General features: G+C 45.6%; 1 protein-coding gene across 2 annotated transcripts in view; it reads right to left on the bottom strand.

Moving 5' to 3' along the window:
• The window catches only part of UGP2 (UDP-glucose pyrophosphorylase 2), a 58,510-nt gene that overhangs the window by 2,902 nt on the left and 38,078 nt on the right, over positions 1–17,530 (bottom strand). For both annotated transcript variants that reach the window (XM_060230628.1, XM_060230620.1), the window contains exons 5-9: positions 13,325–13,458; positions 8,426–8,723; positions 3,309–3,506; positions 2,143–2,385; positions 183–287 (exon numbers count right to left, since the gene is read on the bottom strand). In XM_060230628.1, coding sequence (XP_060086611.1) covers positions 183–287; positions 2,143–2,385; positions 3,309–3,506; positions 8,426–8,723; positions 13,325–13,458 — 978 coding nt within the window. The remainder of the gene's footprint in view (positions 1–182; positions 288–2,142; positions 2,386–3,308; positions 3,507–8,425; positions 8,724–13,324; positions 13,459–17,530) is intronic.

Below are 17,530 nucleotides of genomic sequence, written 5' to 3'. Positions count from 1 at the left end.
GTCGACGTTGATCTCTAATACTCAAAAGCACGATTGTGTTTAAACTCGAGGCTGGTTGCCAAACTCTGGCTACGGCTTCTCCCAACGGCATTTGTACAGTGCAATATTTTCTGTGCATCAGGAAAACAAGAAAAGGCAAAGCAATCCCACCATTTGTGCACCACCAAATTGGGTCGACCAACCTTTAATGCCACGTTCTTGCCAAACGTGACATCTCCTGAAACCGTAAGGTGATCCAATTCGAGCATATCGGGTATGCTCTCAAACCTCCTCAGATAATCTTGAACCTTTAAAAAAAAAAGGGAGAGAGAGAAGCAAGTTGGTTGGTAACATTTCTAAGAAATGATGTGTGTCTTCATGATCTCCAGGTCTGCTTATACTGTCACTCCCAAATCATTCAATGCTAGGAATTTTTTTTTTCTCAAGGCGTGCCTTCCCAAAGACCAAACTCATCCACTCCTTGGCGTTCAAAAGGTCGACAGTACACCTTTCATCTATGGCCAAGTGCATTCATACTTACTTACTATAAATGTCTTTACATTTCATTTGGCTGGATGAGCACTAAATTCCCCCTAATCCCATACAACCGAAGAAACCATCTAATCAGGGGTGGCCAAACTGTGGCTGTTTCACACATATTGTGTGGCTCGCAAAGCCCCCGCTGCCCCAACAGCTGGCTTGGAGAAGGGCTCTCTAAATCACTTCGCCAAGCCAGCAGGCGGCTTGGGAAATGCATTTAAAGTTGCTTTCTTTCCACCTTTCTCTCCCTCATCTATTTGCTCTCCTTCCTTCCTTCCTTCCTTCCTTCCTTCCTTCCTTCCTTCCTTCCTTCCTTCCTTCCTTCCTTCCTTCCTTCCTTCCTTCCTTCCTTCCCCCTCCCATGTCTTGCGGCTCTCAAACATCTGATGTTCATTCTATGTGGCTCCTGCGTTAAGCAAGTTTCACCACCTCTGGGTTATACAGTTGACATACAACAGAGCGCCCCTAACCCTGAGCACTGGAACTAACCAGGGGTGGAATTCTAGCAGGAGCTCCTTTGCATATTAGGCCACAGGCCCCCTGATGTAGCCAATCTGCCGAGAGCTTACAAAAAAGAGCCTTGTAAGCTCTTGGAGGGTTGGCTACATCAGGCAGGTGTGGCCTAATATGCAAAGGAGCTCCTGCTAGAATGCCACCGCTGGAACTAACATACAGGAACACTATGAGCTGGCAATCAAAAGTAAATATGTTAGGTTACACGGTCTACTGCTTGGCCGGGGAAAGGGGGGAAGAGATAGAATTTAGCCCAGTGGATGCACAGCTGTGCTTCACAAACCTTCCCCCCCATCCCTGCCAGCTTTTAATGATGTAGCCAGGACGTCTTTTAATGACGTAGCCACAAATCCACTATGCTTGCGCCTAAGTTGCTTTGGCCACATCAGCCGTTAGCTGCAGAACTGCTTGACCCAGGCGAACAGATTTGTGCAAGATAGATCCTTAGGATCGAGCATATTCAGTAAACTTTTCATTCCCATAACTATGCATTTAATTTTTAAAAATTAGCCCTTAAGCCAGGGGTGTCAAACATGCGGCCTGGGGGCCGAATCGGGCCCCCGGAGGGCTCCTATCAGGCCCCCGAGCAACTGGCTGTCATCTGCTTCCTTCTCCCTCTCTCTTGCTTCCTTCTGCATCACAGCTTGCATTGTAAGGCTTGCTCAACAGCACAAGAGCTACAGAGCAAAGCCTCTCTTTTCTCCATTGGCTGAGGCTCCTCCCTTGGAGAGGAATAGCTTGCTTTGCCAGGCTCTCTCAATTGCACAGCAGAGCTACTGAGCCAAGCCTCTCTTCCTTCTATTGACTGAGGCTCCTCCACCTCTCCTCCAAATCCCTGGGGAAGGAAGGAAAGAGCCAGAGCTTCCTTTGCCCAGTTCCCTGGATCCCATGGGAGAGATACAAAGAAAGCACCTTTAAGACCAATGAGTGCTAATGTTTTAAGGTTTGTTTGTTTTTTAATCTTTGTGTTTATCTGTGTCCTTTATAAAGTTTATATCTTTGCTACCTAATCACAAATAGGCACACCCATGGCCCAGCCCGACAAGGTCTCATTTATGTCAGATTCGGCCCTCAAAGCAAATGAGTTTGAAACCCCTGCCTTATGCTCACCTTTGTGAAAGAGCTTCCCAGTTTAACCAGCGGCACGGTAGGGAACTCTCGTTTCTCACTCATCGTCAGAGATCCAGCGTTAAGGCTGTAGAGGTTGGACATCACCAGGAGGAGGTCGGAGGTGGTTTTCACAGGCAAGAAACGGCTACGGGGCACGTTGATCCCCAAAGAGTTCTCAAAGCTTTTGACAGCGGCACCGACGGCCGTCTCCAGCTGAATGACGTTCAAGCCGCCGTCCAAAGTCTGACAGAGAAAAGCGAAAATCAGTACAGTAGCAACTCCTCAGCCTCATTAGCCAAATTGGTCATGTCGGGTAAGGGTTTTGAGCTTATGAATCCATGAAGCTTAAGTAAATGTGGAAAACTTCCTCAAAGCTGGTTAAGTTTGAAAAGGAAATATTATTTGACACCAATGTTCCCTCTAAGCTGTAGAGTCTTGTGAGCAAAAATTCTACTTTGTGAGCTACTGGCATTAAATGTGTGAGCTCCTGCGTAAATTAGTATGCTCCGGGACCATTTTTCCTGAGCTAAGACAAAAAGGTGTGGGCTGGAGGCTAAAAAACTGTGAGCTAGCTCACACTAACTCAGCTTAAGAGGGAACATTGTTTGACACCACACATTATTTCATTTAGTAGTAGTAGTAGTAGAAGAAGAAAAAGAGGAGATTGGATTTATACCCCACCCTTCGTTACCCGAAGGAGTCTCAGAGCAGCTTAAAATCTTTCCCTTCCTCTCCCCACAACAGACGCCCTGTGAGGCAAGTGAGGCTGAGAGAGCCCTGAGAGAACTGCTCTTGAGAGAACAGCTCTGTGACTGACCCAAGGTCACCCAGCAGCTGCATGCGGAGGAGGAGTGGGGAATGAAACCCAGTTCTCCTCAGATTAGAGTCCACACTCCTAATCCCTACGCCAAACCTGCCTCTGTGTAGCAACCCTGGACTTCTCATCCAAGTGCTAACGGGAGCTGACCCTGCTAAGCTGAGATCTGATCTGACAAGATCAGGCTAGCCTGGGCCATATATCCAGGTCCGGTCCCGCTAGATACAAATACAACTTGGAGGGTTGATTGGAAAAGGTATTCCAGAACGTATTTTCAATTCTCCAGCTTCTTGCGAAGCCTTTCAGGTTGGGGTGAATTGTTATTTTCCCCCCTTCAAGCTTCCCTTACCTTTGGATTAACGATGATCTCCATATCGATCGCATTCCGTTCCTGCAGCCGCTTGATCGCGGTGAGTGAAATCCACAAGTTGTTTGTGTTGAATATTTTGAATTTGGAAACGGACTTGAATTCGTCGACATGCGGCTTGGGGACTTGAGCGATTTCCACCAGCCTCAGTTTGTTCTCGTACTGCGTGAGCGTCCCACCCTGGGAAAGCAGAGCAGAGCTTCATGGAATCGGATTTTGTGGACTGTGCACAAGCAAACTCTATCTAATACAGAGGTGGCCAAACTGCGGCTTGAGAGCCACGTGTGGCTCTTTCACACGTATTCTGTGGCTCTTAAAGCCCCCACTGCCTGGCTGGGATAATGGTTTTAGTTGCTTTCTTTCCACCTCTCCCTCCCCTCCATTTATTTTCCTTCCTTCCAGCTCTCAGACACCTGATATTTATGTTTTGTGGCTCTCAAAACATCTGATACTGATTCTGTGTGGCTCTTACATTAAGCAAGTTTGGCCACCTGATCTAATAAAAGTCTGGGTTTCCGATTCCAGTTAACAATGTTTCCTCTGAGCTGTGGAGTGTTGTGAGCAACAATTCTACTTTGTGAGCTACTGGCATTAAAGTTGTGAGCTGCTGCATACATTAGTTTGCTCTGGGGGCCATTTTTCCTGAGCTAAGACAAAAAGGTGTGAGCTGGAGGCTAAAACTCTGTGAGCTAGCTCACGCTAACTCAGTTTAGAGAGAACACTGGTCATTCATAATAACCAAGGGCCAACAGGAGTTGCAGATTTGAAGACTGAGAGAAACAACACTGGCAGAGACGTGTCTCATCCAATCACATTTCAGAGAGCTCTGAGAGAGCGCAGAGAAGAAGTGCTATAAGGGTGAGGTTTGGCTTTCTAATCAGCTGGGGAAGTTGCTGAAAATTTGAGTTTGTGTGACTGTGTGATTGCTGAAAATTCTGAGTTTGTGGTTGCTGGGGAACTGCTGTTTGTTTGGTTTGAGTGGGCTGAAGGTGATTGTTGCTGTTTGATTAGGAGTGGCTGTGTTCCCCACCTTCTTTGTATTAAGCTGCGCCTTGCCAGAGGCACGAGCCATTAGCACAAGCCGAAGGGCAAGAGCTAAAGGGCTCTTGGCCTGTGGCTCTTAGCCTGGGGGCTGTGTAAGGACCAGGAATCCAGATCCCTATTTTCCTTGTGTTCCCAATAAGGTAAGTTGACCCTCCAGAAAGGGAGCCACATAAACAAACAGGACTGAAAAGGGGACTGTATATTTTGAAAAAGCTCTCATGAAGGTAGAATGCCAGCAGGGGGGTGGGGGCTTTCTAGTGTTTTGCACTGAGTGTCACATGTATGACTATCTGCCCACAGGACAGAAGTCTTGGGTGTGTTCTCGATGCAAGGCGCTCCTGGTCCTCAGGGAACGAGTTCGTACCCTTGAGGCCGAGGTGACTGGGTAAATTCTCTGAGATGAGGAGGCATGTGAAGAGGAAACTGAAAGAAAAGGTAAATACAGTCAAAACCCTTGGGGAAGCTTGGAGGCTATTTAAAACTACAATCCTAGAAGCTCAGATAAAATATATACCACAAGTTAGGAAAGGCACAAACAGGTATAAGAAAAGGCCTGCATGGTTAACAAACAAAGTAATGGAAGCTGTAAAAGGTAAGAAGGACTCCTTTAAGTAGTGGAAAGCTAGTCCAAGTGAGATTAATAAAAGGGAACACAGGCTGTGGCAAATCAAATGCAAGACTGTGATCACGCAGGCAAAAGGACTATGAGGAGCATATTGCAAAAAACATAAAGACCAACAATAAAAATTTCTTCAAATATGTTAGAAGAAGGAAACCAGCCAGGGAGGCAGTGGGGCCCTTGGATGACCAAGGGGTCAAAGGATTACTGAAGGAGGATAGGGGAATGGCTGAGAAGCTGAATGCATTTTTTGCCTCCGTCTTCACTGTGGAAGATGAGAAGTGTTTGCCCACTCCAGAACCACTAATTTTGGAAGGGGTGTTGAAAGACCTGAGTCAGATTGAGGTGACAAAAGAGGAGGTCCTACAACTAATAGACAAATTAAAAACTAATAAGTCACCGGGTCCGGATGGCATACATCCAAGAGCTCTGAAAGAACTCAAAGTTGAACTTGTGGATCTTCTAACAAAAATACGTAATCTTTCATTGAAATCTGCCTCCGTTCCTGAGGACTGGAAGGTAGCAAATGTCACCCCCATCTTTAAAAAGGGTTCCAGAGATCCGGGAAATTATAGGCCAGTCAGTCTGACTTCAATACCGGGAAAGCTGGTAGAAACCATTATCAAGGACAGAATGAGTAGGCACATTGATGAACACGGGTTATTGAGGAAGACTCAGCATGGGTTCTGTAAAGGAAGATCTTGCCTCACTAACCTGTTACAGTTCTTTGAGGGGGTGAACAAACATGTGGACAAAGGAGATCCAATAGATGTTGTTTAACTTGACTTCCAGAAAGTTTTTGATAAAGTTCCTCATCAAAGGCTCCTTAGTGGGTCCTTGATGAGCCGTTGGCCTGATCCAACATGACTTCTCTTATGTTCTTAGTAAGCTTGAGAGTTATGGAGTAAAAGGACAGGTCCTCTTGTGGATCAAAAACTGGCTAATTAATAGGAAGCAGAGAGTGAGTATAAATGGGCAGTCTTCGCAGTGGAGGACAGTAAGCAGTGGGGTGCCGCAGGGCTCAGTACTGTCCCATGCTCTTTAACTTGTTAATAAATGATTTGGGCTCAGTACTGGGTCCCATGCTCTTTAACTTAATAAATGATTTGGAGTTGGGAGTAAGCAGCAAAGTGGCTAAGTTTGCAGATGACAATAAATTGTTCAGGGTGGTGAGAACCAGAGAGGATTGTGAGGCACTCCAAAGGGATCTGTTGAGGCTGGGTGAGTGGGTGTCAACATAGCAGATGAGGTTCAATGTGGCCAAGTGCAAAGTAATGCACACTGGGGTCAAGAATCCCAGCTACAAATACAAGTTGATGGCGTGTGAACTGGCAGAGACTGACCAAGAGAGAGATCTTGGGGTTGTGGTAGATAACTCACTGAAAATGTCAAGACAGTGTGCAGTTGCAATAAAAAAGGCCAACACCATGCTGGGAATTATTAGGAAGGGAATTGAAAACAAATCAGCCAGTATCATAATGCCCCTGTATAAATTGATGGTGCGGTCTCATTTGGAATACCGTGTACAATTCTGATCACTGCACCTCAAAAAGGATATTATAGCATTGGAAAAAGTCCAGAAAAGGGCAACTAGAATGATTAAAGGTTTGGAACACTTTCCCTATGAAGAAAGGTTAAAACGCTTGGGGCTCTTTAGCTTGGAGAAACATCGACTGCGGGGTGACATGATAGAGGTTTACAAGATTATGCATGAGATAGAGAAGGACTTTTCTCCTTATCTCATGATACAAGGACTCGTGGACGTTCAATTTAATTGCTGAGTCAGGTTAGAATGGATAAAAGGAAGTCCTTCACCCAAAGGGTGATCAACACATGGAATTCACTGCCACAGGAAGTGGCGGCGGCTACAAGCATAGCCAGCTTCAAGAGGGGATTGGATAAAAACATGGAGCAGAGGTCCATCATTGGCTATTAGCCACAGTGTGTGTGTGTGTGTGTGTGTGTATTGGCCACTGTGTGACACAGAGTCTTGGACTGGATGGGCCATTGGCCTGATCCAACATGGCTTCTCTTATGTTCTTCTTCCAAGGTTGTAACACCTCTTCCAAAACTGCAGCTGGCATCACAGCTGGGACGAGACAGATTCCAGATGTTCTCATCCTTCCACAGGCATTAAAGCAGCCACCTGGAACTGCTCAGTGGCTTTCTAAAACCCCGAAGCAACTGAAGCTACTTGTGAATGATCAATACTATCTGTTTCAAGGAAACCTTATCAGAATCAAATTTAGCTGGAGAGAGGCCAACGTCTAAGCATGTCACAGCAGAATTCCCTTGGAACGTTGTCACGGATTCGATTCTACATGTTGACACTTGCGAACATAAAGAATCTGCCTTATTTTAAGACAGAAAGAACATGTCAGGGGGATTCTCGCAATGGAAATGTCTCAGGACTACAGCTGCCAACCTCCAGGTGGGGCCTGGAGATCTCCCACTATTTCAACTGATCCCCAGACGACAAGAGATCAGTTTCCCTGGAGAAAATGGCTGCTTTGGAGGGTGGACTCAGGGTATTATATACCAATGAGGTATATGATTTAAAGAGAGAAATGCCTTTTCTAAGCGCAGCTAGAACGATTAAAGGGTTCCCTATGAAGAAAGGTTAAAACGCTTGGGGCTCTTTAGCTTGGAGAAACGTCGACTGCGGGATGACATGATAGAGGTTTACAAGATAATGCATGGGGTGGAGAAAGTAGAGAAAGAGGTACTTTTCTCCCTTTCTCACAATACAAGAACTCGTGGGCATTTGATGAAATTGCTAAGCAGTCGGGTAAGAATGGATAGAAGGAAGTCCTTCTTCACCCAAAGGGTGATTAACACGTGGAATTCACTGCCACAGGAGGTGGTGGCGGCAGCTACAAGCACAGACGGCTTCAAGAGGGGCTGGATAGGCATATGGAGCAGAGGTCCATCAGTGGCTACTAGCCATAGAGTATTGTTGGAATTCTCTGTCTGGGGCAGTGATACTCTGTATTCTTGGTGCTGGGGGGGGTGGGCACAGTGGGAGGGATTCTAGCCCCACTGGTGGACCTCCTGATGGTGCTTGGGTATTTTTCGCCATTGTGTGACCCAGAGTGTTGGACTGGATGGGCCATTGACCTGATCCAACATGGCTTCTCTTATGTTCTTATGTGACACAGAGTGCTGGACTGGATGGGCCATTGACCTGATCCAACATGGCTTCTCTTATGTTCTTATGTGACACAGAGTGTTGGACTGGATGGGCCACTGGCCTGATCCAACATGGCTTCTCTTATGTTCTTATATCCTTAAGTTGGCTGACTGGGCAGCGGGGGCTTCAAGAGCCACACAATATGTGTGAAGGAGCCACAATTTGCCCCCCTCCCCCCCCCCCGGTCTACAGATCCTACTCGGAGAAGGGAGGGGAGAGTTTGTTCAGGTAAATGTTTCTACTTACCTTAACATCTGCCCTAGTTTTGTTTGTGACTTCCATAACAAATTCACACCGTTTCCCGTTCGGTGGGTTCATGAGGTGATTCAGAATGTAGAGGTCCACGGTGGCACCGAGGTTGTCGATGTTAGACACAAAAATGTACTCCTTCCCTTCGCTGATAAATTTATCCAGCAATCCAGAATTGTAGAAGCTTGCATAGATGTCCCCGTGGCCTGGGGGGTACCAAGCCTCCGTGTTCTCGCCTGAATAAGACACGTCTTTTGCTACCGGTAGCAAAGACTCTTTATTAATTCGCGGATACCTGCAAAAGAGATATACATTTTAAAATCTGCACAGCTAATCAAATCTTTACAGTTAAAGGATAACATTTGAAATACAGGGAAGTCCTGATGTACATTTCGGAGGGGGGAGGGGGTATATTTAAGGCCTGAAAGGATTTTAAGTGCATTCTGTTCCTTGGATGTCTGGAAACGCAGACGGGTAACGCAAAATAGTCTAAGTAAACAGGATTGCCAGCTCCAGATTGGGAAATTCCTGGGTATTTGGGAGTGGAGCCTAAGCAAGGCAGTGTTTTGGGAGAGGGCAGACCTCAGAACAGTATAAGGACACAGAGTACACACACACACCTCCAAAGCAGCTGTGTTCTCCATGGGAACTGATCTCTATAGTATGCAGAAGAAGAAGATGATGAAGATGATGATATTGGATTTATATCCCGCCCTCCACTCCGAAGAGTCTCAGAGCGGCTCACAATCTCCTTTCCCTTCCTCCCCCACAACAGACATCCTGTGACGTGGGTGAGGCTGAGAGGGCTCTCACAGCGGCTGCCCTTTCAAGGAAAACACCCTGCGAAAGCTATGGCTGACCCAAGGCCATTCCAGCAGGTGCAAGTGGAGAAGTGGGGAATCAAACCCGGTTCTCCCAGATAAGAGTCCACACACTTAACCACTACACCAAATTGGTGTATATCCTGCCCTCCACTCCAAATCTCAGAGTCTCAGAGCGGCTCACAATCTCCTTTACCTTCCTCCCCCACCACAGACTCCCTCTGAGGTGGCTGGGGCTGAGAGGACTCTCACTGGCTGCCCTTTCAAGGACAACCTCTGCCAGAGCTGCGGCTGACCTAAGGCCATTCCAGCAGGTGCAAGTGGAGAAGGGGGGAATCAAACCCGGTTCTTCCAGAGAAGAGAGCTATGGCTGACCCAAGGCCATTCCCGCAGCTGCAAGTGGAGGGGTGGAGAATCAACCCCGGTTCTCCCAGAAAAGAGTCCACACACTTAACCACTACACCAAACTTAACCACCACACCAAGCTGTAATTTTGGGAGGTCTCCAGGCCCCACCTGGAGGGTGGCAACCAGTGATCCCTGAGTTAGTGTGAGCCACCACACATTTTTTTAGCCTCCAGCTCACACATTTTTGGCTCCGCTCAGGAAAAATGGCTCTGGAGCAAACTAAGTTATGCTGCAGCTCGCCATTGTAATGCCAGGAGCTCACAAAGTAGAATTTTTGCTCAGAAGACTCTGCAGCTTAGAGGGAATATTGCTGGCAACCCTATCTAAACCTAACCAGCTCTTCTGGTAGTGAGATACTGCTGCATCCCCTATTCTCAACGTGTTTGTCCTTGCCGATCAAATGCAGTTGAAACAGTAAAACATGTGCTGTTCTATTGTTCATTTCATAAGTTCCTTATACATCACCTCCAATTCTATCCAGCTTCCCAGGCAGATCCGACAAAAGTTCCATATGCCCCTTCTCTTTAGATCACTCTACAGAAACCACATTTTGCGCTTCACCTTATCTAATAAGGAAGCACCTAGCAAAACCTTTTTTAAAAATTAACTGGCAGAGACTGACCAAGAGAGAGATCTTGGGGTCATGATAGATAACTCACTGAAAGTGTCAAGACAGTGTGCGTTTGCAATAAAAAAGGCCAACGCCATGCTGGGAATTATTAGGAAGGGAATTGAAAACAAATCAGCCAGTATCATAATGCCCCTGTATAAATCGATGGTGCGGTCTCATTTGGAGTACTGTGTGCAGTTCTGGTCGCCGCACCTCAAAAAGGATATTATAGCTTTAGAGAAGGTGCAGAGAAGGGCAACTAGAATGATTAAAGGGCTGGAGCACTTTCCCTATGAAGAAAGGTTGAAACGCTTGGGACTCTTTAGCTTGGAGAAACGTCGACTGCGGGGTGACATGATAGAGGTTTACAAGATAATGCATGGAATGGAGAAAGTAGAGAAAGAAGTACTTTTCTCCCTTTCTCACAATACAAGAACTCGTGGGCATTCGATGAAATTGCTGAGCAGACAGGTTAAAACGGATAAAAGGAAGTACTTCTTCACCCAAAGGGTGATTAACATGTGGAATTCACTGCCACAGGAGGTGGTGGCGGCCACAAGTATAGCCACCTTCAAGAGGAGTTTAGATAAAAATATGGAGCAGAGGTCCATCAGTGGCTATTAGCCACAGTGTATGTGTGTATATAACATTTTTTGCCACTGTGTGACACAGAGTGTTGGACTTGATGGGCCGTTGGCCTGATCCAACATGGCTTCTCTTATGTTCTTATGTTCTTAACTATGAATGTAACATGGAATTGAGTTTATAATAAAGTTACGATTTCTCCCCCCTCCCTCCCCCGCATATGCATAATTCCCTTTTATGCGTTGCTGGCTGTTGATTACGTTACTCTTGATCTATGATGGTAATAAAACTAAGTTACGTAATGTAAAACAAATCAATAACCTGGAGTTTAAAGCTTGGTGTCGTGGTTAAGTGCGCATACTCTTATCTGGGAGAACCAGGTTTGATTCCCCAACTCCTCCACTTGCATCTGCTGGAATGGCCTTGGGTCAGCCATAGCTCTCTGCAGGAGTTGTCCTTGAAAGGGCAGCTTCTGGGAGAGCTCTCTCAGCCCCACCTACCTCACAGGGTGTTTGTTGTGAGGGAGGAAGGTAAAGGAGATTGTGAGCCCCCCTGAGACTCTGTCCTTGAAAGGGCAGCTGCTGTGAGAGCCCTCTCAGCCCCACCCACCTCACAGAGTGTCTGTTGTTGGGGGAGAAGACATAGGAAATTGTAAGCCGCTCTGAGTCTCTGATTCAGGGAGAAGGGTATAAAATCTGCAATTCTTCTTCTTTCAGAAATGCAGAGGTGGAATTCTAACAGGAGCTCCTTTGCATATTAGGCCATACACCCCTTATGTGGCAAATCCTTCAAGAGCTTACGAGACTTCATTTTTGTAAGCTCTTGAAGGATTGGCTATATCAGGGGGTGTGGCCTAATATGCAAAAGTACTCCTGCTAGAATTCCACCCCTGCAGAAATGTAACTGAATTATCCGTTTAGTCTTTATGGTTTCGGTTCTGCGCTGTAATATTCATAACAAGCTGTCTTGCATCATGTATAATAATGCTTTTAATAACATTTAAGTGTGTGTGGGGGGAAAAGAACTGCTCTTTCGAGAACAGCTCTGAGAGAACTGTGACTGTCCCAGGGTCACCCAGCTGGCTGCATGTGGAGAAGCGGGAATCAAACCCAGTTCTCCAATTAGAGTCCGCCTAAGTACTGCTTGCATGCGCATCAAAAATACTTTACGCATTAGCAACCTAAGAATGGCTCATATTCAGCAACGCCACTCTGCTAACGCAGGATCTCTTCATCAGCAAAAGGATTTTTCTGCTAGGGGGTGGGGGTGGGGAGAAGACCAGGGTGGCCAAACTGTGGCTCGAGAGCCACCTTTGGCTCTTTCACACACATTGTGTGGCTCTCAAAGCCCCCAGTGCCCTGTTGGCCAGCTTGGAGAAGGCATTTCTCTGTTTAAATCACTTCAGCTGGCAGCTTGGAGAATGCATTTAATGTTAAAGTTGCTCTCTTTCCACCTCCCTCATCTACCTTCCTTCCTTCCGAACATAAGAGAAGTCATGTTGGATCAGGCCAATGGCCCATCGAGTCCAACACTCTGTGTCACATAAGAACATAAGAGAAGTCGTGTTGGATCAGGCCAATGGCCCATCCAGTCCAACACTCTGTGTCACATAGGACCATAAGAGAAGCCAGGTTGGATAATGCCAGTGGCCCATTCAGTCCAACACTCTGTGTCGCATAGGACCATAAGAGAAGCCATGTTGGATCAGGCCAATGGCCCCTCCAGTCCAACACTCTGTGTCACATAAGAACATAAGAGGAGCCACGTTGGATCAGGCCCAATGGCCCATCCAGTCCAACACTCTGTGTCACACAGTGGCCAAAAAAACCCAGGTGCCATCAGGAGGTCCACCAGTGGGGCCAGGACATTAGAAGCCCTCCCACTGTGCTGTCCCAAGCACCCAGAACACAGAGCATCACTTCCCCAGACAGAGAGTTCCAATGATAAGCTGTGCCTAATAGCCACTGATGGATCTCTGCTCCATACGCTTATCCAATCCCCTCTTGAAGCTGGCTATGCTTGTAGCCGCCGCCACCTCCTGTGGCAGTGAATTCCACTTATTAATCACCCTTTGGATGAAGAAGTACTTCCTTTTATCCGTTCTAACCCGACTGCTCAGCAATTTCATTGAATGCCCACGAGTTTTCGTACTGGGAGAAAGGGAGAAAAGTACTTTCTACCTTCTCTATCCCGTGCATAATCTTGTAAACCTCTATGCATGGGAGAGAAGGTAGAGAAAGAAGTACTTCCTTCCTTCCCTCCCTTCCTTCCTTCCTGTCTTGCGGCTCTCAAACACCTGACATTCATGTCTTGCAGCTCTCAGACATCTGACGTTTATTCAATGTGTCTCTTATGTCACGTAAGTTTGGCCACCTCTGCTCAAGACACTAACGGAAGGCTCCACTACCAGCTAGTGTGGTGGGTACAACCTTGAGAGCACTCAGCCAGACAGCTAGCAAACGGCCTTCAATACCTGCTTTGATTGAAAGTATAGATTTTCACACGACTGTGGCTGTACTTCTGCAAGATCTTCTTCGTGTCTTCGTCCGTGTTGAATGAATTCATTAGTACCAGAGGAACATCTGTATTGTAGCTTTTATTTAGATGCTGGATGGGAGAGAGGAGACATTCAGGTTAGAATTCATGGATTTTTAAAGAATATATTCATGTATTTATCAAATTTATTGAAAAACGTTTATCAGCCACCTTTTTCCCTTATCGGGGTGGAATTCTAGCAGAAGCTTCTTTGCATATTAGGCCACACCCCCTTGTTGTAGCCAATCCTCCAAGAGCTTACAAAAAAGAGCCTTGTAAGCTCTTGGAGGATTGGCTACATCAGGGGTGTGTGGCCTAATATGCAAAGAAGCTCCTGCTAGAATTCCATCCCTGGTACTTATAGTGCTCAAGCTCAGTATAAATAAGGTTGCCAATCTCCAGGTAGTGGCTGGAGATTGGCTGTGATTACAATTGATCTCCAGGCAATAAAGAACAATTCCCCTGGAGGAAATGGCCGCTTTGGAAGGTGGACTCTCTGCCATTATACCCTGCTGGAGCCCCTCCTCGTGCCAAACCCTGCCCTCCTCCAACTTCACTCCCTAAACCTCCAGGAATTTCCCAAGCTGGAGCTGGCAACCCTAAAATACACACACACAAAAAAAATAGTACATAAAAATACATGAAACCAAAATTTTAAATCACAATTTAGTACTGCTTTAATCAAATGCAAGCCTTTAAAAAAGCCTTCAGCTGCGTCTCCTAAAGATGGAAAGGCCAGGTGCATCTCCTGGGGAAGGTTGTTCCAGAACCGTGGGGCTGCCACCAAAAAGGCCCTGCCTCATGTACTCACCAAGCAAGCTTCTTTGATTCATGGAACAATCAGGAAGGTCTCTCCCTGTGACCTTATATATATATATCACAGGGAGAGACCTTCCTGATAGTTCCATGAATCAAAGAAGCTTGATATTTGCCACACTGTTATCACAGAATGTATTTTTGCACAGATCAGATGCTGGCAACAGAAGATAACGTAAGACTATTCATACCCGTGAATGACCTTTGATTGAGTACAAGGAGGTTTCATTGAATTTTTAAAAAAAAACTCTTATTGCACAACTAGTTCACAAAACCTCTAGGGATCCACTGAGGAGAAAACATTTACATAAGTACACGTTTTGCAATAAGAATGGTGAAAGTGTCATTTGGGGTCCAAATATATATATGTCAGAAACAGTGTTCCCTCGAAGCTGAGTCAGTGTGAGCTAGCGCACAGATTTTTAGCCTCCAGCTCACACGTTTTTGTCTTAGCTCAGGAACGATGACCCCAGAGCACAATCATTTAAGCAGCAGCTCACAACCTTAATGCCAGGAGCTCCCAACTTTAATGCCAGTAGATCACAAAGTAGAATCTTTGCTCACAAGACTCCACAGCTTAGAGGGAACACTGGTCAAAAATATTTTGATTACAACTCTGCTAGCCATTGCTAGGATTGTAATTGCTTCTAAATGGGGAGACAAACGCTCACCACCTTTGTCATCCTGAAAAGCTAAGGTGTGGGAATGTTTTGTTCACTGCAAAATTACTAGTTGTCATCTCATGCCTAACTTACAAAATTACCAAGAAAAATTTACAGCAGTATATGGACATATGAAGCTGCCTTATACTGAATCAGACCCTCGGTCCATCAAAGTCAGTATTGTCTACTCAGACTGGCAGCGGCTCTCCAGGGTCTCAAGCTGAGGTTTTTCACACCTATTTGCCTGGACCCTTTTTTGGAGATGCCGGGGATTGAACCTGGGACCTTCTGCTTCCCAAGCAGATGCTCTACCACTGAGCCACCATCCCTCCCCTTTTCGGTAGTTTCCGGTAGTATCATATTTCAGTTTCCGGTAGTATCATATTTCAGAGGTGGCCGATGGTAGCTCTCCGGATGTTTTTTTTGCCTACAACTCCCATCAGCCCCAGCCAGCATGGCCAATGGTTGGGGCTGATGGGAGTTGTAGGCAAAAAACATCTGGAGAGCTACCGTTGGCCCACCCTGACATATTTGACTCAGCAAAATGTGATTCCTAATAAGGCTTATTATCGGGACCTGCTATTTTTCTAATACATGTCATTCCTTATCGGCATCTTCTCTGTAGCAAATGTATATTTGTCTTTGTTTTAATGTATTGTCATACTGGTTTGGTGTATGTTAAAAATAAAGATTATTTCAAAAATAAGAGGGAGGGAGGGAGGGAGGGAGGAAGGAAGGAAGGAAGGAAGGAAGGAAGGAAGGAAGGAAGGAAGGAAGGAAGGAAGGAAGGAAGGAAGGAAGGAAGGAAGGAAGGAAGGAAGGAAGGAAGGAAGGAAGGAAGGAAGGAAGGAAGGAAGGAAGGAAGGAAGGAAGGAAGGAATCTTTTCATACCATCAATTGCAAAATGTACTTATTTGTACATGATTTCAAATCTCTGAGTATGAAGTAAACCATCTGCTGTTCTCAACTTAAACATCAGATTACTACACTGGGTGCGGGGAGGGAGAGAGTGGAATGGTGCTATCTGTACTGATAGACCTTTTAAGCAATAATGTCTCTAATTCACTGAAGGGCAGACAAAAGGGCACTCCCCATTCAAACTGGCAGCTGCAATTTACATCTTTCTCCAATCAAAACCGAGAATGTGTCTCATGCATGAGTCAGTCTGAAATAGTTCTTTGGAAGGAGGGAGGGGAAAAAGTGTTCTTGCCTGTTAAAGTATGACAAATGGAATATTTTGCAAAAGACCATGAAATGCGACATAATAGGGCTTGAATTACAATTTAGGGTGTTGAAACCTCTTTTTCCAGCAATGTACTTTTCACAATATCAGCGCATGAGCACCAACAGTTTCAACATCACTGAACTGACGTCAAAGAAAGAAACAATAATTATTTTATTAATCTAGAAAATATTCTGCCCCTTCAGAGTCCTACTTGCTGCACCTTATAATGCAAAAGTACAGTCCAATAATAAAAACCACCATGCAGTTATCAATATCAAAGCAAACCACCAAACCATAAAAAGAGCACACACATACATTAGGCAGAGTAATGAACTGTAATAAATATGTCTATAATATGAATTCAATGGAACTATCCCATTTTGTTAGTCTGTGTCTATTTTAATTGTTATGGGAAGAGACTGCTTAATCATTTTCGGCATTAGCATCCAAAATGCTTCAATCTTAAGTGCGCAGACTCTTATCTGGGAGAACCGGGTTTGATTCCCCACTCCTCCACTTGCACCTGCTGGAGTGGCCTTGGGTCAGCCATAGCTTTCACAGGAGTTGTCCTTGAAAGGACAGTTTCTCTCAGAGCTCTCTCAGCCCCACCTACCTCACAGGATGTCTGTTGTGGGGGAGGAAGGGAAAGGAAATTGTAGGCCACTCTGAGATTCAGAGTATAGGGTGGGATATAAATCCAATATATATTCATCACCTTCTTCTTTGTAGATCATCAATGGCTCAAGTATTGATGTTTATGTATTTACTATATTTATACCTACTTTTCCCTACAGTGGGGACCCAAAGTGGATCACAACATTCTCCCCTTTTTAATCCTATGAAATTGGTTCGGGTGAGGGTGTTTGACTGGCCCAAGGTCACCCAGCAAATTCGAACCCGGGTCCCTCCTGAATCCTAGTCTAAACCCTATACCACGTTGGCTGAAATGTCAAAACAGGGAACACATAAATTCATGGGAACAAGAAATACCAAAACTAACACGTTTATTGGTTTCTGCTATGTTCTTTAGCACTCGATGGTGCGGTCTCATTTGGAGTACTGTGTGCAGTTCTGGTCGCTGCACCTCAAAAAGGATATTATAGCATTGGAGAAAGTCCAGAAAAGGGCAACTGGAATGATTAAAGGGCTGGAACACTTTCCCTATGAAGAAAGGTTGAAACGCTTGGGACTCTTTAGCTTGGAGAAACGTCGACTGCGGGGTGACATGATAGAGGTTTACAAGATAATGCATGGGATGGAGAAAGTAGAGAAAGAAATACTTTTCTCCCTTTCTCACAATACAAGAACTCGTGGGCATTCCATGAAATTGCTGAGCAGAAAGGTTAAAACGGATAAGAGGAAGTACTTCTTCACCCAAAGGGTGATTAACATGTGGAATTCACTGCCACAGGAGGTGGTGGCGGCCACAAGTATGGCCACC

Source organism: Heteronotia binoei, chromosome 1 (genome assembly GCF_032191835.1).
Source record: "Heteronotia binoei isolate CCM8104 ecotype False Entrance Well chromosome 1, APGP_CSIRO_Hbin_v1, whole genome shotgun sequence".
NCBI classification, from domain to species: Eukaryota; Metazoa; Chordata; class Lepidosauria; order Squamata; family Gekkonidae; genus Heteronotia; species Heteronotia binoei.
The sequence above is the reverse complement of the archived record's forward strand: the minus strand, read 5'-3'. Positions and strand labels throughout refer to the sequence as shown.